General features: G+C 35.9%; 3 protein-coding genes across 3 annotated transcripts; 2 read left to right on the top strand and 1 right to left on the bottom strand.

Annotated features, from left to right (window-relative positions):
* Positions 1–439: 439 nt before the first annotated feature.
* LOC142177381 (uncharacterized) lies at positions 440–1,405 on the top strand. The gene is made up of 2 exons (XM_075245863.1): positions 440–1,007; positions 1,203–1,405. The coding sequence occupies exons 1-2, from the start codon at positions 440–442 to the stop codon at positions 1,403–1,405; spliced, it is 771 nt and encodes a 256-aa protein (XP_075101964.1).
* Positions 1,406–1,462: 57 nt separating this feature from the next.
* On the top strand, positions 1,463–3,562 carry LOC107811256 (uncharacterized). The gene has a single exon (XM_016636143.2). The coding sequence runs from the start codon at positions 1,463–1,465 to the stop codon at positions 3,560–3,562; it is 2,100 nt and encodes a 699-aa protein (XP_016491629.2).
* Positions 3,563–21,930: 18,368 nt separating this feature from the next.
* LOC107781133 (protein IQ-DOMAIN 22-like) lies at positions 21,931–26,531 on the bottom strand. Its single transcript, XM_016601780.2, has 4 exons — positions 25,848–26,531; positions 23,449–23,649; positions 22,924–23,001; positions 21,931–22,839 (listed from the first exon to the last, which is right to left on the bottom strand). The coding sequence occupies exons 1-4, from the start codon at positions 26,361–26,363 to the stop codon at positions 22,114–22,116; spliced, it is 1,521 nt and encodes a 506-aa protein (XP_016457266.2). The 5' UTR covers positions 26,364–26,531; the 3' UTR covers positions 21,931–22,113.
* Between the last annotated feature and the right edge of the window lie 606 nt (positions 26,532–27,137).

The raw sequence follows: 27,137 nt of genomic DNA, 5'->3' as shown, positions 1-27,137 counted from the left end.
TATTTAATCAACATACAAGCACCTCATATTCAAATTTATACTAGTAGTAATAGATCACAATTAGTAAATTATTATTATGGATGTTATGATCCTTTACAGTATCCATTACTATTTTCATATGGTCAAGGGGGGTGGCATTGAGGAATTAAAAAAATTATGCCTGTAACTAGAGCTCATACACAAACTATTTCTTGTCAAAATGAAGAGTTACCAAATATTAGAAATGTAAGAGCAGGTGCTTCAAAGGAAAAAATGAAAAAGAGACAATGTTTCTATTCGTGAGTATTATTGTTACAAACTTCAAATGAGAAATAACGATAAAGATGATATTTTACACACAAGAAGACTATTTCAGCAATACTCTGTAGATGAGTATATAAAACTTGAAACACAAAGATTAGACTTTATGTCATTTAATCCAGACTTGTTCAAAGTCGATATGTTACAAGGGATTGTCGATGCTTTACGGCTTGGTGAGAGAGAAGCTGCTAACATTGGAAGGCAAAATTTCCTCCCTGTTATAATTATAGGTGGACCAAGAGATATGCGTCGACGATATATGGATGCTATAGCGTTAGTACAGCGATTTGGAAAACCTGATATATTTTTTACTATGACATGCAAACCATCCTGGTCAGAAATAAAAGAACATTTGTTGTCAACCGATGAAATTCAAAATAGACCTGACTTAATTAATAGAGTATTTAGAGCCAAAGTAGAAGAATTGAAAAAGGATATACTAAAACGAAACATATTTGGAAAAGTTGCTACTTTTATGTATACCGTGGAATTTCAAAAGCGAGGTCTTCCGCATGCTCATTTTCTTATCATATTGACTAACAAGTATAAATTACTGACACCTGACTCTTATGATAATATCATCAGTGCTGAAATACCCAATGAAGATATAAAACCAGATCTTTATTCACTTGTTCTTCAACATATAATGCATGGTCCCTGTGGAGAACTAAATTCTACGAATTCATGCATGAAAAAAAAGGATTGTTGTAAATCTAAATATCCAATATAGTACTTTGATCAAATGTCGAAGGTAAAAAACTCATACCCAATTTACAGGAGAAGAAATACCGGAGAAAAGGTAAAAGTTAGAGGATACTTTTTAGACAATTCTTAGGTTGTTCCCTATAATCCTTATTTACTTAATAAGTTCAATTGTCACATGAATGTTGAAATATGTTCAGATATCAAAGTCGTCAAGTATCTCTACAAATACATTCGTAAAGAGCATGACAAAATTATATTTTCTGTACACAATGTCACAACTATAGAAATAGATGAAATAAAAGAATATCGGTCAGCTAGATGGGTGTCCCCTCCTGAAGCTATGTGGCATTTATTTGATTTCTCTTTAAGTGAAATGAATCCAAGTGTTTACCATCTTTAGTTACATCTTGACGGACAATAATTTATTTCTTTTAAAAGCACTGCAAATATAGACACAATGGTAAACAACCCAATGATTAGAAAAACTATGTTAACTGGATTTTTTTATACGAATAAAACAAATGATGATGCTATTGAGATTAACTTGTTATATAAAGAATTCCCAGAACACTTTGTGTGTTCAGTAACTGAGAAAATGTGGAGTCGTCGCAAACTACAATGTACTATTGGACGTGTGGTAATGTGTCACCCTATTGAAGGAGAAAGATATTATCTTAGATTATTATTAATGAATATAAGAGGTCCAACATCATATGAAGATATACGAACAATGAATGGAGTATGTTGTGATACATTTAGAGAGGCAGCAGAGAAAAGAGGATTATTACATTCTGATAGTAATTTGATTGATTGCATGTCAGAGGCGGTGAGCTATCAGACCCCTTACCGTCTAAGACTCCTATTTTTCACACTATTGGTACATTGTTGTCCTACTAATCCAAAAGACTTATGGGAAAAGTTTGAAGATTCGATGTCAGAAGACTTTAAGATTTTGCCAAATCTTCCCGCGAAAGATATTCGACATAAAGTTTTGAGTCACATTAACGAAATTTTACATTCGATGGGACACAATGTTAATGAGTACAAACTTATTTCTGAAATTATCCAGACTTCTAGAGAAGCAAAAGAAGCAAGAGAAGTTCACTTTGAAAGAACAATTACTGTTTCTGACACTGATATATTGTTAGAAAAAAGGTTGAATGTTGAACAACGAAGAGCATGCAATGTAATTATTGGCAGAATATTTTCAAATAGAAGGCGAGCATTCTTTATTGACGGTCCTGGAGGAACAGGTAAAACTTTTTTATACCTTGCTTTGTTAGCTACCGTGCGATCTAAAGGATTCATTGTGCTAGCAACAACAAGCTCAGGTGTTGCAGCTTCTATCCTTCCTGAAGGACGAACTGCTCATTCACGTTTTAAAATTCCTATTGATATTGATCAAAACTTTAGTATTAACATTAGTAAACAAATGTCACTAGCATATTTAATTCGATATGCAAAACTAATCATATGGGATGAAGTATCAATGGTGAAGAGTAAGATGATTGAAGTCTTTAGTTTGCTTTTGAAAGATATTATGGATTCACATGCACTATTTGGTGGGAAAGTAATTGTGTTTGGAGGTGATTTTAGACAAACCCTTCATGTAGTTCGAAATGAAAAAAAGAAAGACTTTATCTGCGAAAGCTTGTTATATTGTAATATTTGGAATCGACTTGAAAAATTACAGTTATCTGAAAAAATACGTACCAAAACTGATCCCGCCTTTTGTAAATATTTGATGAGAATTGGAAATGGAACAGAAAAAGTCAATTGTGATAATAAAATTAAAATTCCAGATTCTATAGTTATTCCTTTTACATCTGAAGAAGAATCTTTAGATGAATTATTCAAGATCACATATCCAAATGTAAGTACATTCTTTTCTGATTCATCTTCAGTAACTTCTCATGTTATTTTAACAACAAAAAATGACTTTGTTGATGAGTTAAATGATATGCTCATTGCTAAATTTTCATTTACATCAAAGACATATGTTGCTATTGATGAAACTGTTGAATGCGCTGATCAAAGTCAGTTCGAAGATTTTCTGCATACTTTAAACCCTTCTGGCTTGCCTCCGTACAAGTTAACTCTAAAAAAACATTGTCCAGTTATATTACTGCAAAATCTGAATCCTTGTGAAGGGTTATGTAACGGCACACGATTAACATGTTGTGATTTTAAAACGCATATTGTAAGTGCTAAAATTGTCACGAGTGATTTTAAGGGTACACATGTATTTATTCCTAGAATACCACTGATATCGTCAAATGATGAAAAAGTCCCTATTTCATTCAAAAGATTACAGTTTCCTATACGATTATGTTTTGCAATGACTATAAATAAAGCACAATGTCAAATACTAGATTTTATTGGTATTTATTTACGTAAGCCTGTTTTTTCGCATGGTCAACTCTACGTTGCATTATCGAGAGCTAAAAGTTCAGAGTGTGTCAGATTGTTGATTCGACCACCTACATCAGATAATGATGATGACCATTCTACATATAATGTAGTTTACAATGAAGTTATTCGAAAAGCATTTTCATGAATTTAATAACCTAATAGAAAAGTAACATGCTTATGACATAAAAAAACAAAGATGTTACTTAAACTCTACAATACAGATTTGATGTAAACGATCAACGACATTTTGAAGTACGACACATGTATTTACTATCTCCTCCTTTGTATTTTGTTTTGAATAAATTTCTTTACTTCGCTTAAGTTTTATTTTTGTCTGAGAGAAGCACATTGTATTAAAAGACTATTCTGTAACATATTACTCAAATAAGCAATGTTGGGCTTATTCGACAACTCCATACTTTTATCTTCGACTGTTGCCTAAGTCAATCTTTATTTCAGGCGAACAACCCTTGCATAAAAAAAATAGATAGTGTGTGTGATAACTTCTTTGTCACCAATCTTTTAAAAAAAAATTTAACTCCAACTGTGTTTGAGTTATACTATAACACAACCAGTCCCAAGTCTGGTTAAAGGAACAGGATTTATTATTTATTAGATGTTAGTTCTCTAACTGCCTCATTTTCATTTCTTGATGATTTTATTTGTCTTGAATTTATTTTTCTCTGTTATATAATAGAGTTGCCTCTTATCCATCAAAGTCCTTTCCTGTTTAGTAGTAATAGCTTTACTACAAATTTTGCTAATTGCTGTTATTGTTTTCTTCTGCGTCTTGTAGTGAAATAGCTACATATACTACATTCTTTTTTTTTATAATGACTACATATACGACATTCTTAAGGGTGTACTTTTATTAGCAAACTAAACTGCATTGTAGGTGAAAGTATAGCACTGCTTAAATGAGTCAGCCAATATACATATTGAGTAACTGCAAAAAAATAATAATCTGCTCCTTCTTAGTATTATTCAGTTGTAAGGTACCTTTTGTTGATGCTAAATGCCAAGTAAATGTGTTGCCTTTTTATTACTTTATGCATCCTCTTGTAATTTTTGGTATTGTTGCCTAGAGATATACTTTCTATTTGTATTGATGTGTTTCATTATAGATCCTTCTCCCTTTCCATTCAAACACAACATCAAAGCAATAATCTGCATTCATATTATATACAGGTTTGATCGAAACTGATCCTGAAGGAGTACTTGAGGGTTTTGCTGAAGTAGTACGTATGGAACCTGAGAAGGCAGAGTGGTAAGGACTTGAAAATGTGTAAATCATCCCGTTATTCCTAGTAACTTTTTAGTGTGCTGCCCTGGGTGGTGTCTGGATAAAATTATTAACAAGTGTACTATATATTTGTGAAATCAGTTATATTCTCAGTGACTGGTGGATAGTGATGCGTATGTATCACACATATATAGGAAGCAGAATATCATTGGCATATTGAACCGACATTCAAATAAAAGTTATTTTTCTACTATAATAAACTATCAACCGGGAGAAGTGATAGTTCAAAAGGCTTGCAAATTCAGAGCCCGGCGTTGAAACTCACGTGGGGCCAAATTTCATCAAAGGCTGAAAAACAGAAGACATTAATTGAGAAGACACTGATGTTTTCGTCCATTCAAGACAAATATACATAAAAAAAATTATTCTTAAAGATATTCTGATCGCGTTAGAACTTCTGATTGATACACTTAGTAATATTATGAATTAAAATATTTAACACTTTTAATTTCACGTATTTCATAAGTACATCAATAGAAAATCGAAGATACAAGGTAATTTTCCAAACTGTCATTAATGGCTTCGTTTTCAGGCATACCATTTAACTATTGTGGTAGATTTAATCGTTTGTTTCTTTTCTCCTGCTACATTATATTGTCTTTGTTGTTTACCTTGATAATATTTGTGTGTTTACATACTAGAAAAGTGGAAATTGCTCTTGTATTTCTATTTATTGATCCTTATAGAGTGAAATTGAACCAGAAAATCATTTAGTAGCTGACTATTCTTTTCCTTACCCATTGTAGGTTGTTGTCACGACCCCAAATTTCCTCCGTAGGAGGTCGTGATGGCACCTAGTCTCTAAGACTAGGTAAGCCTATCAATGCGGAATAATCATAAATATCTGAAATAAATAAACTACAATTCAAATAATTACAACTCCCAAAATCCGGTAGAAATAAGTCACAAGCTTCTAAAAATTTATTCTCAATGTTTCTATGTATCAAGGTCTAAAGAAAAATAAGGAAGCAACATAAAATGATTGAAGGGGACTCCGGAGTCTGCAGATGCTGGCAGATATACCTCGAAATTTTCGTGCGCAGGTAACTCACTGACGTCTAGACTGGTAATATGTACCTGGATCTCCACAAAAAGATGTACAGAAGCGTAGTATGAGTACACCACAGCGATACCCAATAAGTGCCAAGCTTAACCTCAGTAGAGTAGTAACGATGTCAGGTCAGGCCCTACTGGAGAATAGATAATGACATGAAAAAATGTTTAAACAATTTAATAAGATAAAATGACTCTGGAAATGAATCAAATAGTATGTTACATTTAGTGACACCAAATAATTACAAATAATATCTCGTGGAATCAAAACAGAATTCCTTTCAACTATATGAAAATCACAACAATTAATCGAAGACAACTATGGCCATAAATCAATATCAACAAGGGCACTACTGAGGTACCACCTCGTAGTCCCAAATCATAAATAAATTCACAATATCTCATTTTCTTATATCACCGTGGGAGCCTTCACAATTTATTTAAAGAAAATATTTTTTCCGAAATAGCATCCCGCGTTTTAGCCACCCTTATTACACCGCATGACTTCTAGTAGTCACCCCTACTAGCCACGCGTATCAAGCCACCCTTATCTCACCGTATGCGTTTCAATACCCAGACCTTATACCATCGCATGCGTATCAATATCACAATATATCACAATTTGCACCTCAAGTGCCCAATATTTTAATTTTCCAAAAATAAATCATCAACAATATTTTTCAATAATAAAGAGCTCACGGCTCATACCAAAATAATCCAAAAATCTTACGAAATATTCAGGAATAAATAATTTAGGAAAATAATATTTCAAAATCTTTAATACGTTGCTTTAATATCAAATTTAGAAATGTCAAATACTTCATATTAATAATATTTAATTTAAAGAAAATCAACCTTCAAATAATGCACTGTATAAAAGAAACCAAGTTTCAATTAAACAGGTAAAATAATTAGCAGGAAAAGGTCAAGCAAATTTAAGGTATACAAATCAAATCAATAATGGAGAATATAATAAGATTTAATAATTTAATTAATATGCAATAGTGATCTTCATAATTTGAACACATAATCCTTCACATTTAGTCTGTGTACACACTCGTCATCTCGTGTACACGACTTTCATCACATTACATTTTATACCAATCCTAGGAGAATTTCTCCTACACAAGGTTAGACAAGTCACTTACCTCGACTTGCTCCAATTTAACCAAGTAATATGCATTTTCCATGATTTTTCGATTCCGGTCGACTCGTATCTAGTCATAAATAATTCGATACAGTCAACAAAAATTATAGAATTAATTCTATAAGAAAATACTATATTTTTCAATAAAAATCCGAAATAAACTCAAAAATGGATCTCGGAATCCGACGAAAGTTACGAAATATGAACGCCCATTCAACCACGAGCCTAATCATACAAAAATGACTAAATTCCAATAACAGTTCGACCCTCAAATCCTCAAATCTATCCAAGAGGGTTTTCGAATTTTTTTCAACTTAAATCACCAATTAATTGTTAAAAATAGTGATAGATTCGAGTAATCTAACAAAGATTGAGTTAAGAACACTTACCCCAACGTTTTCTCTGAATATTTCTCAAAAATTACCACAATCCGAGCTCCAAATCGTTAAAAATGGAAAATGTGACGAAGTCCCATTTTCTGAACTTAAACATTCTGTCCAGTGGTTTCTTCTTCGCGAACGCGGCCCTTGTCTCGCGTTCGCGAAGCACAAAAATGTGTTGTCCAACTTTTCTCTTTGCGAACGCGACCAACACTTCGCGAACGCGGAGCTTTACTAACTCAGACCTTCGCGAACGCGTCCCTTATCTCGCGAACGCATAGAACAAAAGACTGGGGTTCCCAGCTGCCTCGCTCTCCTTCGCAAACGCGACGCCACTCACGCGTTCGCGATGCACACACAAACCATACCTTCGCGTTCGCGTTCGCGTTCGCGTCCTCCCCTTCGCGAACGCGAAGAACAAAACCTCACACTCAGAAAATACTCTTCGCGAACGCATCCTGCTCCTCGCGTTCGCGATGCTTCCACTGACCACACCTTCGCGAACACGAAGAACAATCTTCTGCAACAAAAACCAGAAAAATCTGCTACTTCTCTAAGTCCAAAAATGACCCGTTGAGCATCCGAAACACACCTGAGGCCCCCGGGACCTCAACCAAACATACCAACAAGTCCTAAAAAATTATAAGAACTTAGTCGAATCTTCAAATCACATCCAACAACACTAAAAACACGAATCACACATAGATTCAAGCCTAATGAACTTTGAAACTTTCAATTTCTACAAACAACACCGGAACCTATCAAATCAAGTCCGATTGACCTCAAATTTTGTACGCAAGTCATAAATGACATAACGGAGCTATAAAAATTTTCAGAATAAGATTTCGACCCCGATATCAAAAAGTCAACCCCTCGGTCAAACTTCCCATAAATTTAACTTTCGGCATTTCAAGCCTAATTCTATTACGGACTTCCAAATAAAATTTCGATCATGCTCCTAAGTCCAAAATCACCATACAGAGCTGTTGGAATCATTAAAATTCTATTCCGGGGTCGTTTGCACATAATTCGATATCCGGTCACTATTTGAACTTAAACTTTAAAATTCTTTTCATCAAAATTCCATATCTCGGGCTAGGGACCTCAGAATTTGATTCCGGGCATACGCCCAAGTCCCAATTCACGATACGGACCTACCGGAACTGTCAAAACACTGATCCGAGTCCATTTGCTCAAAATGTTGACCAAAGTCAACTTAGTTGAGTTTTAAAGGTCTAATTCATATTTTAATCCATTTTCGCATAAAAACTTTCTGGAAAATTTTACGGACTGCGCAATGCGAGTAATGATAAATAGTATTTTTTTTCGAGGTCTTAGAACACAAAATTAATCATTAAATTTAAAGATGACATTTTGGGTCATCACATTCTCCACCTCTAAAACAAACGTTCATCCTCGAACGGAGTTAGAAAAAATACCTGAGCTGGTGAATAAGTGTGGATAACGGCTGCGCATATCATGCTCGGCCTCCCAAGTCGCCTCCTCGATCGGATGACCCCTCCACTGAACCTTCACAGAAGCAATGTTCTTTGACCTCAGCTTTCGAACCTGCCTATCTAAAATAGCCACTGGTTCCTCAACATAAGATAAATCCTTGTCCAACTGAACTGAAGTCTAACACATGAGACGGATCGCCGTGATATTTTCGAAGCAAAGAAACATGGAATACCGGATGAACCGCAGAGAGACTAGGTGGTAGCGCAAGTCTATAAGCCACCTCTCCAACTATTTCAAGAATCTCAAAAGGCCCAATATACCTAGGGTTCAACTTGCCCTTCTTCCCGAACCTCATCACACCCTTCATAGGCGAAACCCGGAGCAATACCCGCTCACCAACCATGAATGCAACATCACGAACCTTCTGATCCGCATAACTCTTCTGTCTAGATTGGGCTGTACGAAGTCGATCCTGAATCAACTTAACCTTTTCCAAGGCATCCTGAACCAAGTCTGTACCCAAAAGTCTAGCCTCGCCTGGTTCGAACCAACCCACTGGAGACCGGCACCACCTACCATATAAAGCCTCATACGGAGCCATCTGAATGCTTGACCGATAACGGTTGTTGTAAGCAAACTCTGCAAGTGGTAAGAACTGATCCCAAGCACCCCCAAAATCTATCACATACGCACGAAGCATATCCTCCAGTATCTGAATAGTGCGTTCGGACTGCCCGTCCGTCTGAGGGTGAAATGTTGTACTCAACTCTACCCGAGTACCCAACTCACGCTGTACTGCCCTCCAAAACTGTGAGGTAAACTGTGTGCCCCTGTCAGAGATGATAGATACCGGTACACCGTGAAATCTGACAATCTCGCGAATATATACCTGAGCCAGCTGCTCTGAAGAGTAAGTAGTAATCACAAGAATGAAATGAGCTGATTTGGTCAGCCTATCCATAATCACCCAAACTGCATCAAACTTCCGCTGAGTCCGTGGGAGCCCAACATCGAAATCCATAGTGATCCGCTCCTATTTCCATTCTGGAATCTCTAACTTCTGAAGTAATCCACCTGGTCGCTGATGCTCATATTTTACCTGTTGACAATTTAGACACTGAGATACATACCCCACTATGTCTTTCTTTATCCGCCTCCACCAATAGTGTTGTCTCAAGTCCTGATACATCTTTGCAACACCCGGATGAATGGAGTACCGTGAACTGTGAGTCTCCTGGAGAATCAACTTACGCAAGCCATCTACATTGGGTACATATAGCCTGCCCTGCATCCGTAGTACACCGTCATCTCCAATAGTGACTTCCTTGGCATCACCGCGCTGAATTGTATCCTTAAGGACAAGCAAATGAGGGTCATCATACTAACGCTCCCTGATACGATCATAAAGAGAAGACTGAGAAACAACACAAGCCAAAACTCGACTCAGCTCGGAAATATCCAACCTGACAAACTGGTTGGCCAAAGCCTGAACATCCAAGGCTAAAGGCCTCTCTGCTACCGGTAAATATGCTAAGCTGCCCAAATTCTCCGCCTTACGACTCAAGGCATCGGCCACCATATTGGCCTTCCCAGGATGATAGAGAATGGTGATATCATAATCCTTAAGCAACTTCAACCATCTCCGCTGCCGCAAATTAAGATCCTTCTGGTTAAACAGATGCTGTAAACTCCGATGATCGGTGTAGATCTCACAATGGACACTGTACAAATAATGCCGCCAAATTTTTAAGGCATGAACAATAGCTGCTAACTCCAGGTCATGTACAGGATAATTCTTCTCATGCACCTTTAACTGTCTGGACGCGTAGGCAATCACCCTACTGTCTTGCATCAATACTGCACCGAGACCAATACGCGATGCGTCACAATACACAGTATAAGATCATGTACATGTAGGTAATACCAATACTGGGGTTGTAGTCAAAGTTGTCTTGAGCTTTTAGAAGCTCTCCTCACATTCCTCGCTCCACATGAACGGAGCACCCTTCTGGGTCAATTTGGTCATAGATGCAGCAATAGAAGAGAAACCCTTTACAAATCGGCGGTAATACCCAGCCAAACCAAGGAAACTCCGGATTTCCGTAACTGAGGACGGTCTGGATCAACTTTGCACTGCTTCAATCTTCTTTGGATCTACCTTGATCCCCTCGCACGAAACTATATGACCCAAAAATCCCACTAAATCAAGCTAGAATTCACACTTTGAAAATTTTGCATATAACTTCTTTTCTCTCAAAATCTGGAGCACAGTCCTCAGGTGTTGTTCATGATCCTCCCGACTTCGAGAATACACCAGAATGTCGTCAATAAACACAATGATGAAAGAATCAAGATAGGGCTGAAATACACTATTCATTAAGTGCATAAATGCTGCTGGGGCATTGGTCAGCCCAAAAGACATCACAAGGAACTCGTAATGACCGTACCGAGTCCTGAAAGCAGTCTTCGGGATATCTGGCTCCCGAATCTTCAACTGATGATAGCCTGAACGCAAGTCAATTTTAGAGAATACCCTGGCACCCTGAAGCTGATCAAATAGGTCATCAATACGTGGCAATGGATACATGTTCTTCACTTTAACCTTGTTCAACTGGCGGTAATCAATACATATCTGCATAGAACCATCCTTTTCTTTACAAATAAGATAGGAGCACCCCAAGGCAATACACTAGGCCGAATGAAACCCTTATCAAGCAATTCCTGTAACTGTTCTTTTAATTCTTTCAACTCTGTTGGGGCCATACGGTATGGTGGAATAGAAATGGGCTGAGTACCCGGTAATAAATCAATACCAAAATCAATATCCCTGTCGGGTGGCATACTTAGAAAATCTACTGGAAATACATCAGGAAAATCCCTTACTACAGGAACTGACTCTACAGTAGGAGTATCAATACTAAAATCTCTCACATAGGCTAGATACGTATCACACCCCTTCTCAACTACTCGTTGAGTTTTAAGAAATGAAACAACCCTGCTAGGAACATGATCCGAGGTACCTCTCCACTCTAGCCGCGGTAGACCTGGCATAGCCAATGTCACCGTCTTGGCGTAACAATCAAGAATAGCGTGATAGGGGGACAACCAGTCCATGCCCAAAATAATATCGAAATCCACCATACTGAGCAATAATAAATCAGCTCTGGTCTCAAAACCACTGATAACAATTAAATACGACCGATACACACGGTCCACAATAATGGATTCAGCCACGGGTGTAGATACATAAATAGAAGGACTCAAGTAATCACGTGATACGCCCAAATACAGGGTAAAATAAGATGACACATAAGAATAAGTGGAGCCTGGATCAAATAAAACTGATGCATCTCTATGACAGACCGGAATAATACCTGTGATAACAAAATTGGATGCAACGGCATCTGTCCTAGCAGGAAGAGCATAATATCTAGCCTGGCCTCCCCCTCTAGGGCGACCTCTACCTGCCCAACCTCCACATCTAGCTGGTTGTGCAGGTGGAGTGGCAACTGGTGCAGTAATCATGGCCTGAGAAGCCTGAGGACCTTGTGGAATAGGTGGGGCCTGAGAAATTTGTGGAGGTGCACCCCTCCTAAATCTGGGGCAATCTCTCATAATATGATGAGTGTCACCACACTCAAAATAAGCCTCGGAGGACGTGGCTGCTGGGACTGGCTCGGGCCTGATTGACTAAACTGCCCACTGAAAGCACCCCGTACAGGAGGTACAGAAGACACTGGTGGTGCATAATATGGAACTTGAGGTCTGGGAGTAGTCGGAATACCACTGGAAGCTGGAAGTGCTGAATGAATAGGATGGCTCACATAACCTTTACCATGACGGGCTGCAAATGGGGCACGAGAATTATTATATGTGCCAGAATCTCGGGGTCTCTTAGCTTCCCTCTCTTCCCTCTCCCGAGTCTGCATACCTTCCAATCTCCTTGCAATTGACACCACCTGTTGGTATGTGATATCCATCTCTATCTCTCGGGCCATACTGTATCTGATACTAGGGTGAAGACCCTCAATAAATTTGCGAACCCGCTCTCGAACAATGGCAACTAAGGCTGGTGCATGCCTAGCCAAATCACTGAATCGGACTGCATATTCTGACACGGTCATAGAACCCTGGCGCAGCTGCTCAAACTCTGCGCGCCATGCATCCCTAAGACTCGGAGGAACATACTCCCTTAAAAATATATCTGAAAATTAAGTCCAAGTAAGTGAAGCTGCCCCAGCCGGACTATCCAATTCATATGCCCGCCACCACTGGTAGGCTGCTCCTCTAAACTGGAATGCCGTAAAAGAAACCCCACCGGAATCCACAATACCCATAGTACGAAGGATACGGTGACATTCCTGGCAGAAAACCCCGAGCATCCTCTGAAGCTAAACCGTTGAAAGTGGGAGGGTGGTACTTCTTATACCTCTCGAGCCTGAGCTGCCCCCTCTCTGAAACTGTTGTCCTAATCTCAGGCTGAACTGGGACATTTGGCTGCACTGGTATAACCTCTGGGGCATGGTCAACTTGGGCCCGTGGCTCTGGAGTACGGGCGGCGGGAGTCTGTGCTCCTCCCCCGACCTGAGATGTGGCAGGAGCAAGTGGAATTAACCATGCCTGAGCTAGAGTGACAAACATACTCAAAAACTGGGCAAGAGTCTCTTGAAGTGCAGGAGTAGTAATAGGCGTCTCAGGTGCCTGCTCTCCAACTGGAGCTACTGGTAGCTCTGGTACGGCGGCTCGTGCAGGTGCTCTGGCTGCACCATGTGGTCTTCCTCGGCCTCTGACTCGACCTCTGCCCCGTCCCTGGCCTCTTGCGGCTCCAACGGGGGGCGCGGGTGTCTGATCATCAGATCCAGTTGTGCGTGTCCTCACCATCTATGAGAGAATAGAAAGACAATTGTTTAGAACTTTGAAATCAACAAAGTTGCACGATAAGGAATCAAAGAAGTGAATATTTCCTAACAATTCCATAGCCTCCAGAAGATAAGTACGGATGTCTCCGTACCCATCCGCAAGACTCTACTAAACCTGCTTGTGACTCATAACACCTATGAACCTAGTGCTCTGATACCAACTTGTCACGACCTCAAATTCCCTCCGTAAGAGGTCGTGATGACACCTAGTCTCTAAGACTAGGTAAGCCTATCAATGCGGAATAATCATAAATATCTGAAATAAATAAACTACAATTCAAATAATTACAACTCCCAAAAACTTGATAGAAATAAGTCACAAGCTTCTAAAAATTTATTCTCAATGTTTCTATGTATCAAGGTCTAAAGAAAAATAAGGAAGCAACATAAAATGATAGAAGGGGACTACGGAGTCTGCGAACGCTGGCAAATATACCTCGAAGTCTCTGTGCGCAGGTAACTCACTAACGTCTAGACTGGTAAAATGTACTGGATCTGCACAAAAAGATGTGCAGAAGTGTAGTATGAGTACACCACAGCGATACCCAGTAAGTGCCAAGCCTAACCTCAGTAGAGTAGTGACGAGGTCAGGTCAGGCCCTACTGGAGAATAGATAATGACATGGGAAAATATTTAAACAATTTAATAAGATAAAATGACAGTGAAAATGAATCAAATAGTACGTTACATTTAATGACACCAAATAATTGAAAATAACATCTCGTGGAATCAAAACAGAATTCCTTTCAACTTTATGAAAATCACAACAATTAATCGAAGGCAACTATGACCATAAATCAATATCAACAAGGGCACTACCGAGGGACCGCCTCGTAGTCCCAAATCATAAATAAATTCACAATAACTCATTTCCTTATATCACCGCGGGAGCCTTCATAATTTATTTAAAGAAAATATTTTTTCTGACATAGCATCCTGCGTTTTAGCCACCCTTATCACACCGCATGACTTCTAGTAGTCACCCCTACTAGCCATGCGTATCAAGCCACCCTTATCTCACCGTGTGCGTTTCAATACCCAGATCTTATACCACCGCATGCGTATCAATATCATAATATATCATAATTTGTACCTCAAGTGCCCAATATTTCAATTTTCCAAAAATAAATCATCAACAATATTTTTTAATAATAAATAGCTCACGACTCATACCAAAATAATCCCAAAATCTTACGAAATATTCAGGAATAAATAATTCAGGAAAATAATATTTCAAAATCTTTAATACGTTGCTTCAATATCAAATTTAGAAATGTCAAATACTTCATATTAATAATATTTAATTTAAAGAAAATCAACCTTCAAATAATGCACAGTATAAAAGAAACCAAGTTTTAATTAAACAGATAAAACAATTAGCAGGAAAAGATCAAGCAAATTTAAGATATACAAATCAAATCAATAATGGAGAATATAACAAGATTTAATAATTTAATTAATATGCAACAGTGATCTTCATAATTTGAACACATAATCCTTCACATTTAGTCCGTGTACACACTCGTCACCTCGTGTACACGACTTTCATCACATTACAATTAATACCAATCCTAGGGAAATTTTCCCTACACAAGGTTAGACAAGTCACTTACCTCGACTTGCTCTAATTTAACCAAGTAATATGCTTTTTCCTCGATTTTTCGATTCCGGTCGACTCGTATCTAGTCATAAATAATTCGATACAGTCAATAAAAATTATAGAATTAATTCTATAAGAAAATATTACATTTTTCAATAAAAATTCGAAATTAACCCAAAAATACGAAATATGAACGCCCATTCAACCACGAGCCTAATCATACCAAAATGACTAAATTTCAATAAATGTTCGACCCTCAAATCCTCAAATCTATCCAAGAGGGTTTTCGAATTTTTTTCAACTTAAATCACCAATTAATTGTTAAAAACAGTGATAGATTCGGGTAATCTAACAAAGATTGAGTTAAGAACACTTACCCCAACGTTTTCTATGTAAATCTCTCAAAAATCGCCACAATCCGAGCTCCAAATCGTTAAAAATGGAAAGTCCCATTTTCTGAACTTAAACATTCTGTCCAATGGTTTCTTCTTTGCGAACGCGACCCTTGTCTCGCGTTCGCGAAGCACAAAAATATGCTGCCCAACTTTCATCTTCGCAAACGCGAAACTTTGCTAACTCAGACCTTCGCGAACGCGTCCCTTATCTCGCGAATGCGTAGAACAAAAGACTGGGGTTCCCAGCTGCCTCGCTCTCCTTGAAAGCGACGTCATTCACGCGTTCGCGATGCACACACAGACCATACCTTCGCGTTCGCGTCCTCCCCTTCGCGAACGCGAAGAACAAAACCTCACACTCAGAAAACACTCTTCGCGAACGCGTCCTACTCCTCGCGTTCGCGATGCTTCCACTGACCACACCTTCGCAAACGCGAGATCTTCTTCGCGAACGTGAAGAACAATCTTCTGCAACAAAAACCAAAAGAATCTGCTACTTCTCTAAGTTCAAAAATGACCCGTTGAGCATCTGAAACACACCCGAGGCCCCCGAGACCTCAACCAAACATACCAACAAGTCCTAAAACACCATACAAACTTAGTCGAATCTTCAAATCACATCCAACAACACTAAAAACACGAATCACATATAGATTCAAGCCTAATGAACTTTAAAACTTTCAATTTTTACAAACAATACCGGAACCTATCAAATCAAGTTCGATTGACTTCAAATTTTGTACGCAAGTCATAAATGATATAACGGAGCTATAAAAATTTTCAGAATTGGATTTCGACCCCGATATCAAAAAGTTAACCCCTCGGTCAAACTTCCCAAAAATTTAACTTTCGGCATTTCAAACCTAATTCCACCACGGACTTCCAAATAAAATTTCGATCACGCTCCTAAGTCCAAAATTACTGTACGGAGCTGTTAGAATCATCAAAATTCTATTCTGGGGTCGTTTGCATATAATTCGACATCCAGTCACTATTTGTACTTAAACTTTAAAATTTCTTTCATTAAAATTTTATATCTCGGGCTAGGGACCTCGGAATTTGATTTCGGGCATACGCCCAAGTCCCAATTCACGATACGGACCTACCGGAACTGTCAAAATACTGATCTGAGTCTGTTTGCTCAAAATGTTGATCAAAGTCAACTCAGTTGAGTTTTAAAGCTCTAATTCATATTTTAATCCATTTTTACATAAAAACTTTCAGGAAAATTTTATGGACTACGCACGCAAGTCGAGTAATGATAAATAGTAAAAACAATCGAGGTCTTAGAACACAGAATTAATCATTAAATTTAAAGATGATATTTTGAGTCATCACAGTTGTCTACCTGGAATGACTACTTACTCTGAAGATAATGGGTTTTTGAATACAAGGATGACTTAAAATTGTGATTTTAACAAATAGGTAAAGTTGTATTTGTCTGTTGACGCAGCAGATACTTTAGCTTGATTCAATAAATGGATTAATATTTCTCTATGCTTAAACCTTCAAATATGAAACACTTAGTGTCTAAGATAAGAGTTCTCATGACTTGCAGTTTTCACTATGAATGGATTTGAAGTTTCTTTGGTTGAGTGAAGTTATACAATTAAGTATTACAGATATTTTTAAAAACAGTATAATCTCCTTCACTTACACAAGATGAATCTCTCGAACCTTTCGCATTATGTGCACCCAGTCGTGACTAATTGATAACACGCAGAGAGATTTGAATATGATATTTACTTAGTATAAACAGAATTTAATCTGATGTGCAGGTTGTTTGGATGAAGTCTTAACTGCTCAAATTTATTTATAGGGTATTTTGAAGGGAATTGATAAGGGGGATGTTCTGAGTAGTGGAGCTCCGCACATTACTAAAGATAGAACATTAGATCGAAACTTTCAAGATAGTTGGTTTGTGCAACGGTTTTGATTCTCATCGTTGTTTTCTTCAAATGCTTAGGTAGCAGAGAAGATTTATCACCTGATGATTCAAGAGAAGAAAGTATTGACAATACCAAAAGTGGTTATTCGAATCTGTTTTCCTGCATATTACAGATACATTACCTTTAGATTTCATCTTTTGCAATTTCAAGATGATATTTCTTCTTTTAGGCTTCCACTGACTGTTCCATTGTATTTTCTTGTAAATGTGTTCTTCCTTCATATGAATATTCATGGAAACGACAAATTGGATACAACCTTGCCACTTTCTGTGCTCTCGGGTTTACGCAGTGTTTATTAGTTGGCACAAACCTTCATAATTTTTATAATGTCTATCCTCTTCTTCTGTGAACTTCATGAATTCATCTTAGTAGACTGCTGAAAGTGGAGAAAAGAATATATCTTATCTTTGGTAACAACACTAGCAGAATGTTAGATTTAGTTGCTACTTCTGCTATTTGTTTTGATAATTTCAATGGATATGAAAATGTTAGTAAATTTGTTAACGTGAAGTTTCACTCTAGTCGTTGGGCACGGGCATCATCTCACTAGTATATAATATAAGGCTCAACGCAATCCATAGAAGAGAGGTTGGTGGCGTGGCGAACTGTGGATAAGATATGTTATTACTAAACTACAAAATCTATATATCATTAAAATGAGAGGAAAAAGTTCTCTCCTTAAGCCAAGTGGCAGCCTAGAAAAATGCCACATGGCATAAGTAGTTAAAAATTAGTTATTTAGTTAGTAATTAGTTATTGGTTATTATTTTTTGAATTTAAATATCTATAAAATAAAAAAATATTTTATAATACAATATTTTATAATATAATAAAAAATTAAACAAAAGCTTTCCTTTCAAATTGGAGAGCATTTTCAAGTTGGAGTTCTTAAATTATTTTAAAATAAAATACTAAAATTACCATATAATAAAAAACTGCCAATTTAAAATATCTTTTTATTAAAAACAATTTTTGTTTTCTTTTAAATCAAAAGATTATTTATTCTGAAAATATTTTTGAGAATAATTGAATAAACTAAAAAATAAAAATATATGTATCTTCTATTTTATTATAAAAAGAAAGTAGCATACAAAAATTTAAATAAAGTAATATGCTACTAAAAGTTTTTATTATCAATGCAATAATACTAAATATTAAAAAATATATAATAAAAAAATACACAACAAAAAAGTTAATTGATTCCTATATAAGTCTTATTAATATAATAGAGATTTTATTCATTAAATTTCAGATAATATTATTCAGAACAATAGGATAAAATTTTAAATAAAAAAATATTTCAAGAGTAATAAAATATATATCTTCTATTATATTATAAAAATAAAGTAGTATACAAATATATTGAACAAAGTAATATGCTAATAAACGTTCCTATTAACAATGCAATAATACTAATTATTTGAAAATATAATAAAGAAAAATATAAAACAAAAAAGTTATTCAATGACTATACAACTCTCTTTAATATAATAGAATTTTTATTCATTAAAATTCAGATAATATTATTGAGAAAAATAGGATAAAATTTAAATACAAAAATATTTCAAAGTAATAAAATATATATATTTTATTATATTGCAAAAAGAAAGTAGTAGACAAAAATATTATATAAAGTAATATGCTAATAAAGATTTATATTAACAATGCAATTATATTAAATATTGGATAATATAATAAAAATAATACATAACAAAAATGTTATTCGATGACTATATAAGTCCCTTTAATTTAATAGAGATTTTATTCATTAAAATTCATATAATATTATTGACAACAACAGAATAAAATTTAAAATGAAAAATATTTCAAGATTAATAAAATATATATATCTTCTCTTATATTACAAAAAAAAAAAGCGTGCAGACAAAAATATTAATCAAAGTAATATGCTAATATAAATTTCTATTAACAATGTAAAAATACTAAACATTGGATAATAGAATAAAGCAAAATATAGAACAAAACAGTTATTCAATGATTATGTAAGTCCCTTTAATTGAATAACGATTTTGTTATTGGGTATATCACATTGACAAATAAGATAACAATTGAAATTTATTAAAGCAATACGATCTAATTTGTTCAAACAAACCCCATCACAATTTAATTAATATTTTTTAATATTGATCGCACATCGCGCGGGTACGCCTACTAGTGAATCTGTAAAAGTATAGAAGCATTTTGTCGAGTAACGTTAAGAAATACGAAATAAAAAAGAATTCCAAGGGAATGGCGTCGCCCAGACTCGAACCGGATTAGACTGACGTGATAACCAACTACACCACGACACCTTCTTCTGTGTGTTCTTGTGTATTACAATTATGTTCAATAATATTTCCTTTTTATTTTAGATGATAATGGACTTAAAACTAAATACCATATGCTATTTGTACAGACAGGGTTCTTCATCACTAACCTAAAGTTAGTCAATAAACAATAGAATTCAACAAGATAACAATAAAGACAAGAACGAAGAATTATATAGTAGTAGAATTTTAAGACGTGTGAGTATGACTTTTTAGCTGCCACACAACCACTGCATTATGATAGTGTTGTCCATTCAACTATTCACCATTGTTATTGCGATTTATAAGTCAAATGCACTTGTTTTTCTACAATAGAATACAAATTGAGTGTTTAATATGTGAAGATTATGTTCCCTATTGATGTTCTTTGAAAGCAATAATTTGAGCCTATTCATCTAAAAGACATTAAAGACCTTAGCTACTCAAAGGCAACTCAAGTGTCAATTCTAGATCATCTAATGCACTAAGTACAGAAAATTCAAATTTTTAAAATTCATAGTAGTTGGTTGAAAGAATAAAAGTGGACATTTAATTTACTACTAAGTGGGCGTTTGGACATAAGAACGGTAAGATTTCAAAATAGGTGAAAAAAAAAATTGAAGTGAAAATGGTATTTGAAATTTAGAGTTGTGTTTGGACATGAATATAATTTTGGGTTGTTTTTAAAGTTTTGTGAGTGATTTGAGTGAAAATTTTGAAAGCTTTTTGGAATTTTTTAAATTTCGAAAATTTTCAAAATGCATCTTCAAGTGAAAATTGGTAATTTTATGAACAAACGCTGATTTCGAAAAAAAATAAATTTTTTTTAGAAAAAGGGAAAAGTTTCTTTACGTATTAAGAGCAAAGGAACGTAAGCAGACCGGCAAATGACCATTTTATCTGTCCGACATTAACTACAACAGGGACTTTCTCCTACTTTCTGTTTTACCCATTAGTGTGACAGAAACAAAGACCAACCTAATGCAAAACGGCTATAAGTTACGGTGGGCGGATTTTACACTGTCACTATAATTTAACTGGATATAGCTCATTGCAATGACGAAGCTTGAAAGAAGTAGAAAAAATTCTTCGACAAAAGATATTCAATATATGTTATATACTTCTAAAATCTAATAATTTATTTATATATGTAGTATATTTTTTCGACGATATGTGGTCAATTAACCATCCTTAGGACAATGTAGCTTCGCCCCTGATTGTTATGATATTGAGAAGTTATCTATTGTTATAGGTCAAAGATGAAATAAAAAAACATACATATTGTCACTGCACAGAAGTTATGCAAAACATTAAAAAAGTATAATATTGCAATCGAAAAAATCATATACAGAGCCAAAGCTGGAATTTACCCAATGCAGGGTGAAAATAGTAAAGTCTTGATCAAGATTGAGAACATGTCTACGCCGAAGTACTTTCATGGTCCCAAAAACACCCTTATCTCTCCAAATTGTTAATTATGTGAGGCCCACAAATCTGATGTTTTAAATTACAAATAAAGATCTTCCTGGGAAAATGAAAGATATGCTTAAATAGGCTGGTGCCAGACTGCCAGTGATGAATTCAGTTCATGTTGGAGGGTTGAATCAATCAAAATCTCCCCAAAAAAATTATTAAATATAAATATATTTTGTTAAGGGTGATTGAAGGGCAGAGGCACTGATTTTTGTACCAAGTCATGCTCTTTTATAATTTTTAATTTAAGAAAATGATCTTTTTAAAAAAAAAAAATCTCCCACGTGTAAAAACGATGTAGAATTATAAAACTAAAAACAAATTTATAAAGAGCCAAAAAAATCAATTGACCGCCATTTTGGTTTACATTAATTTACAACCAAGAAAAATGGCAGTCCGGTGAACAAAACATCCCTAGTTACACAGAGTTCGGTGAATGGCCGCACCCAAAACTGATAAAATTGACAACACCCAATTTCATACAAGCTAACAAGAAAATAGAGTTAGAGCTATAACCAAGATATTGCATCTTTTTCCAGTTAAGATTTAGAACTGAACATAAATTGCTTAACATTAGCACCCTGGTTCCAACAAGGAAAATTCCTATGGTAAGACATTAAGGATATTTCATAATTAATTAGCTACATAAGTTAACATAATCAGATTTGATGAACAGTTATAGAATTAAACTGAAAACTTCAACTACAATTAGCTTAATATCTGTGCCGAAGACCACCACTGAATCCAGATGGATCTGCCCTAATAACAGGCATTCCAAGCCGGTCCAATCGACCAGAACCAGGATAAGCTTTACCAGTGAAGCTGGCATAAAAGGAACCCTTTTGTGAGTTGGTTCTTGACTCACTGTAACCGTGAATCGAATACCTTTTTATTGAGCTTGATCTCTCGTAATGAGGCCTTTGTTTCGGTGCACTCATTGAACGTACCTTGGCCTTGGCTGATTCGGTGTAAGACATGTAGTTAGGATGATCGGAGTATCCACTCAAGCAGCTTCTTGAACCGTCGCTCTTAGTTGGAGTAAACGGTCCTCTCTTTGAACTACCGCCTTTTGAAGAAGCCGAGTAAAACTGAGGGCTATTATCAGCAGTGCAGAAGCAGGCTTCCTCGAGTTCTTCATTGAACTTCAACGGGCTCAGGGGTTGATTTCCACAGGACGATGGACTGGGAACTGTTTGATGAGCTGTTGATTCCTTTGATGTTGTTAAGCTATAGCTGTATTGGTCAGAATTCAAGCTAAGATGTGAAGAGTGAAAAAGGTTCCTTTGTTTAGGCGTGGCATACGGTTTCCCAGTATCTATTTCGAGGATCTTGTCACTTTTTTCATCATCGAAAGAATTGGTTCTTGCAGAAGATCCTTGGGGTCTAATTCGTGCCTTTTCCGAATCAATCACCTTCCAATTTGATTTCAAGGTGTTCCTCTGCAATATTTTTACTTGACGTTAAGTCGTGAATAATAGAAATAGTTGCTGCATTTACCAAAACATAAAATACTCGGCCAATACCTTGAGCATAAATGTTTCGTCGTGCTTCATGCTCCTTTCTCGGATAACATGCTCGAATTTCTCAGGAGTTGTAGGACCCTACAAGTCATCGAACGTTTGATCAACCATAGGTATATCAGAACAAAGTAACACAGGTTAATTAGGACAAGATACACTGTTATGGAAAATTTACTTATGTTAATTACAAACATTATTATAATTAACTCATTTAAGAAAAATCCCCACATGAAATGCTTAGAGCTTTCACCAATATGTCAAAGAATGTTGGTGTCACATGACATGTTTATCCACTTTCCAAAAAGAGTGGCTTCTATATCAGGAAAAAAGGAGTGCCATCTTTTTACAATATAGATGAGAAAAAGGTGTGGGGACTGGAGTTGGATGTTTAAAGTATGAAGAATAGTCTTTATCAAAGTACAACTTCTAGAGTAGTATTAAAGACTGTAACTTTAGCATAGGAGGCTTTAAGAAAATAAGAATACTCAAATTTAAACAATTGGAGGGAAGGAAAATCTTTTCTCTTACAGCATGAAGAAACTGAACAGATTTGGTGCTCGAATGTGGGGATCCCGAGACCTGAGATCGCCCAGAACGAGCCCTCGACTGAGCTCTGATCATTGCTTGCATTTGCCGTAGATAATCAGCAGTTTGTTGCCTCACAATATGACCTCTCACCAATGCCTGAAGCTTCACAAGCCCCTTTAACGCTCGTAAAGCTCTCCTCGACTTCAAATTACAGATAAAAAAGATTAACTTCGTAAACTAATACTGTTTAAGTGAAATTAATTGGCAACGAAAGGTATAACAGTGACAAGACCTACTGTCAGGTGACACTAAATTCAGGTTGTACCAAAACTGAATATCAGTATCAAATGCACTAGTTTTAGATGATGTTTTATGGTATGGGCCACATAACACAAATGCATGAAATTTTCAAAGGTGATGGCGCCTTAAAACTTCATTTTCAAACCCCTGAACTACATTTCAGAAGATTAGGACATATGACTATTCACCAAACCTTCCAATAAAGAAAGAAAAGTAAACCATAAAAGCTTCTAACTTCAACTCTCTAAAGCCAAAGCAATGGTACGATAGAAAAGTTCTCTTCTATTTTTCCTCTATATATAATCCTCTTGGAAATGGAGGGAACAAAAATTCAGCTACTAGAAAAATTTAAAAATATACTATTTGTTTCTCATCATATTGGATTATCAACTAATTAACCAAGTGGTCCACAAAAACAGCTGAACTTTCATAATATTAAACCTTTGCCTCAGGGCACAGAAATTATGATGTTGAACTATACTGACATAAGTTACCTAACACTTACAATATTAATTGAGAGATATTAATACTAAGAACTTCTCATTGCCTACCAAAGGTAGAGAAAATTTCAGGTTCTAGTCATCATCTACAAGGGGCTAAAAATATCCAAAAATGGAAAGCAAATAAAAGAACAAGAAGTAAAACTCACCAAAACAAAGCATGTGTATTAATGGCTCAACCACACATGCATATTCCCATCAAGAGAAATTTTCTCTTTTTTACGATGATAACCAAAGAGAGTGATTGACCTTCTTGAGCCGAGGGTCATTCGAAAACAACCTCTCTACCTCCAAAAGGTAGGGGTAAGGCTTGCGTACACTTTACCCTCCTCAAACCCCACCCCATAATGTGGTATTACACTGAGTATATTGTTGTTGTTGTTAACCAAGAAAGTCATTGACATATGGTTCGAAAGTCGGTGGATGATGAACCCATCCATCTACCCTTCTCTGGTTAAATCACATGCTTTTGCATGCATGACTCAAACCCGTAACACTTTTACCACTAGACCAAAGTCTGGACGAACTTTGCACTAATTTTCCTATTCTAATTCTACATTTTACCTTTTGGTTTTATTATTTAATCTAGTTAACGTTCTCCATCATATAACAAATAAAAGAGTACTACATTACCAAATACATGCAACATTAACATCATAAAACAGTGCCTGTGACCTTAGCTGCTGGCTGTAACAGTAAACACCACAGTTGCACTAACGTACAAAAATATGATCAAAGTAAAAGAAAGAAAAGAAACAAGAGAGACAGACAGACTAGGAAACTACCCATCTTGGAATACACAAATTTGTTTCATTAATTTTTTGCAAAAAGTACACTTTAGCCCATTCCTTAAATTAAATGAATCTAGAAAACTACAAACTAACCACACTATTTCCATTATTAGATTTTCAGGTCCACACTGTTCGTACTTTCCCCTTCACCATGTTCTAACTCTTAACCCACCCACCCCCTTAATCCCCCTACCCCACAAAACAAATTAGGTTCCCTTTTTTAAAAGAAAAAAATATGCATAATAGAACACTGGAAACTACAATATATTGGTTACTGTTTAAGCTACGTCTGTCTGTTTATAACGGAATGACACATCAAAAGAGGACATCGGAAAACAACATTTGCTATACAACAGAACCTTCGGCACCCACAACTACGTCTTTACTCATAAAAAATTAATGAAGAACTTTTACGGTATTAGTTTATTCAAAAATTTATACTATTTGCATTAACTAGTAACCTTGAAAAATAAGGCATGTCCCACATGTTAAAAGAATTTTTTAGAGCTTAAAGTATATGTACTCATAGCTTAACCTTATTTGCAATATCATATGATTTATAAGATAATTATCAAGAAAACTTTATGCACTGATAGTGTTAAATAACACTGATGTAAAAGATTTATTACATTATTGATATAGTATATTTAAATCTATTTAAAATAGTTGCTAACCTATTATCATTATGCTAAACTACAATGACAATAATTTTTAAGAAGAAATTGTACAGCGTTCATGTATTAACTTTCTTTTTAAATTATTATTGTATAAAAGTTAAAACCAAATATATTATTATATAATAACTAACCAGATAAGCCCGGAAATGTGATTGTATGACGACGGCGGCCCAATCTTCTCGGCTGCCGGATTCTGCTCTACTTCTGTTAACAACCGCCGCAGAGGAGGCGGAGGAAGAGCTGACAGCAACACCATTCCACGTCATCACAGCAGCACCACCACCACTAGTACTGTTACTAGCAGCAGTACCTCTGCCGCTACTAGTGAGTTTCACAACCGCAGCGGCAGCTTGAGCGGCGGCGATAGCAGCTTCCGCCACAACAGCGGTTGCTTCCGCCACCGCAATCGCACGCTTAGTCGGATCAACACTGCCAATGGCGTCGGTTGAGACACCATAATTCGATTTATTATCAGCAGGTTTAATAAAAGAAGAATCTTTTTCTCTGTAAGATTTAACAAAGCTCCATTTTTTCTTAGTGGGTTTAGTTGGGTTTGGATTTGGATTATTTTGATTAGAAGAAGAAGATGATGGGTCGGTTTTTTTAAGGCCAAGAAGCCCTCTAAACCATTTGGATGCTTTGCCCATTTAGTTAAAATAAAAGTTTTGGGATTAAAAAGAACATTTTTCTTCTTTTCTTTGTTGTTGCAGAGAAATGGATGTGAAGAGAGTGAGTGAAAGGAGTGAGAGGGAAGAAGGAAGAGGAGACGTGGGAGAAGATGCGAGATTTGCGAGAAATAGAATAGGGGAGAAGTCAAAAATAATGTGCTAATACTGTGTACTTGTTCTACTTGGGATTAGAAGCTGTGTTAATTTATTGGGAACAGTGGAAGTAATATTTACTCCAATGCTGGGTACTGTATAATCGAATGACCAAATTGCCATGCTCAACTAGATATGCTAATAAACACTGTTAGGGGTCGTTTGGCATGAGGTATAAGAAGGTATAATGTTGGTATGAAAATTTAATCACTTTAATATTTTGTTTGGTTAGCAAATCCGGTATAAGTTATCCTGGGGTTAAAATTAGTATCAGGATAACTCATACCTTGTAGAGGGTGGGGTAAATAGTGACGGGATGACTTATACATTCTTCTTAGAAATTATACAATTGTCATTTTTAATACAACATACCAAATAGTGGATAAAAACAATACCAGAATAACTAATCTCAGCATAACTAATCTCAGTATAACTTATCCCAGCATAACTTATCCCGACATAAGCCGTATTCAAACCAAACGACCCCTTAAAGTAATAGTTTATATTTTTTTTATACATAACGGATGGCGAACAAGAAAATGGGAGAGGAAATTATAAGGTAAGAAATCGAATCTTCACAAATATGATAAAAATTTAAGT

This window comes from Nicotiana tabacum, chromosome 23 (genome assembly GCF_000715075.1).
Source record: "Nicotiana tabacum cultivar K326 chromosome 23, ASM71507v2, whole genome shotgun sequence".
Taxonomy (NCBI): Eukaryota; Viridiplantae; Streptophyta; class Magnoliopsida; order Solanales; family Solanaceae; genus Nicotiana; species Nicotiana tabacum.
The sequence above is the reverse complement of the archived record's forward strand: the minus strand, read 5'-3'. Positions and strand labels throughout refer to the sequence as shown.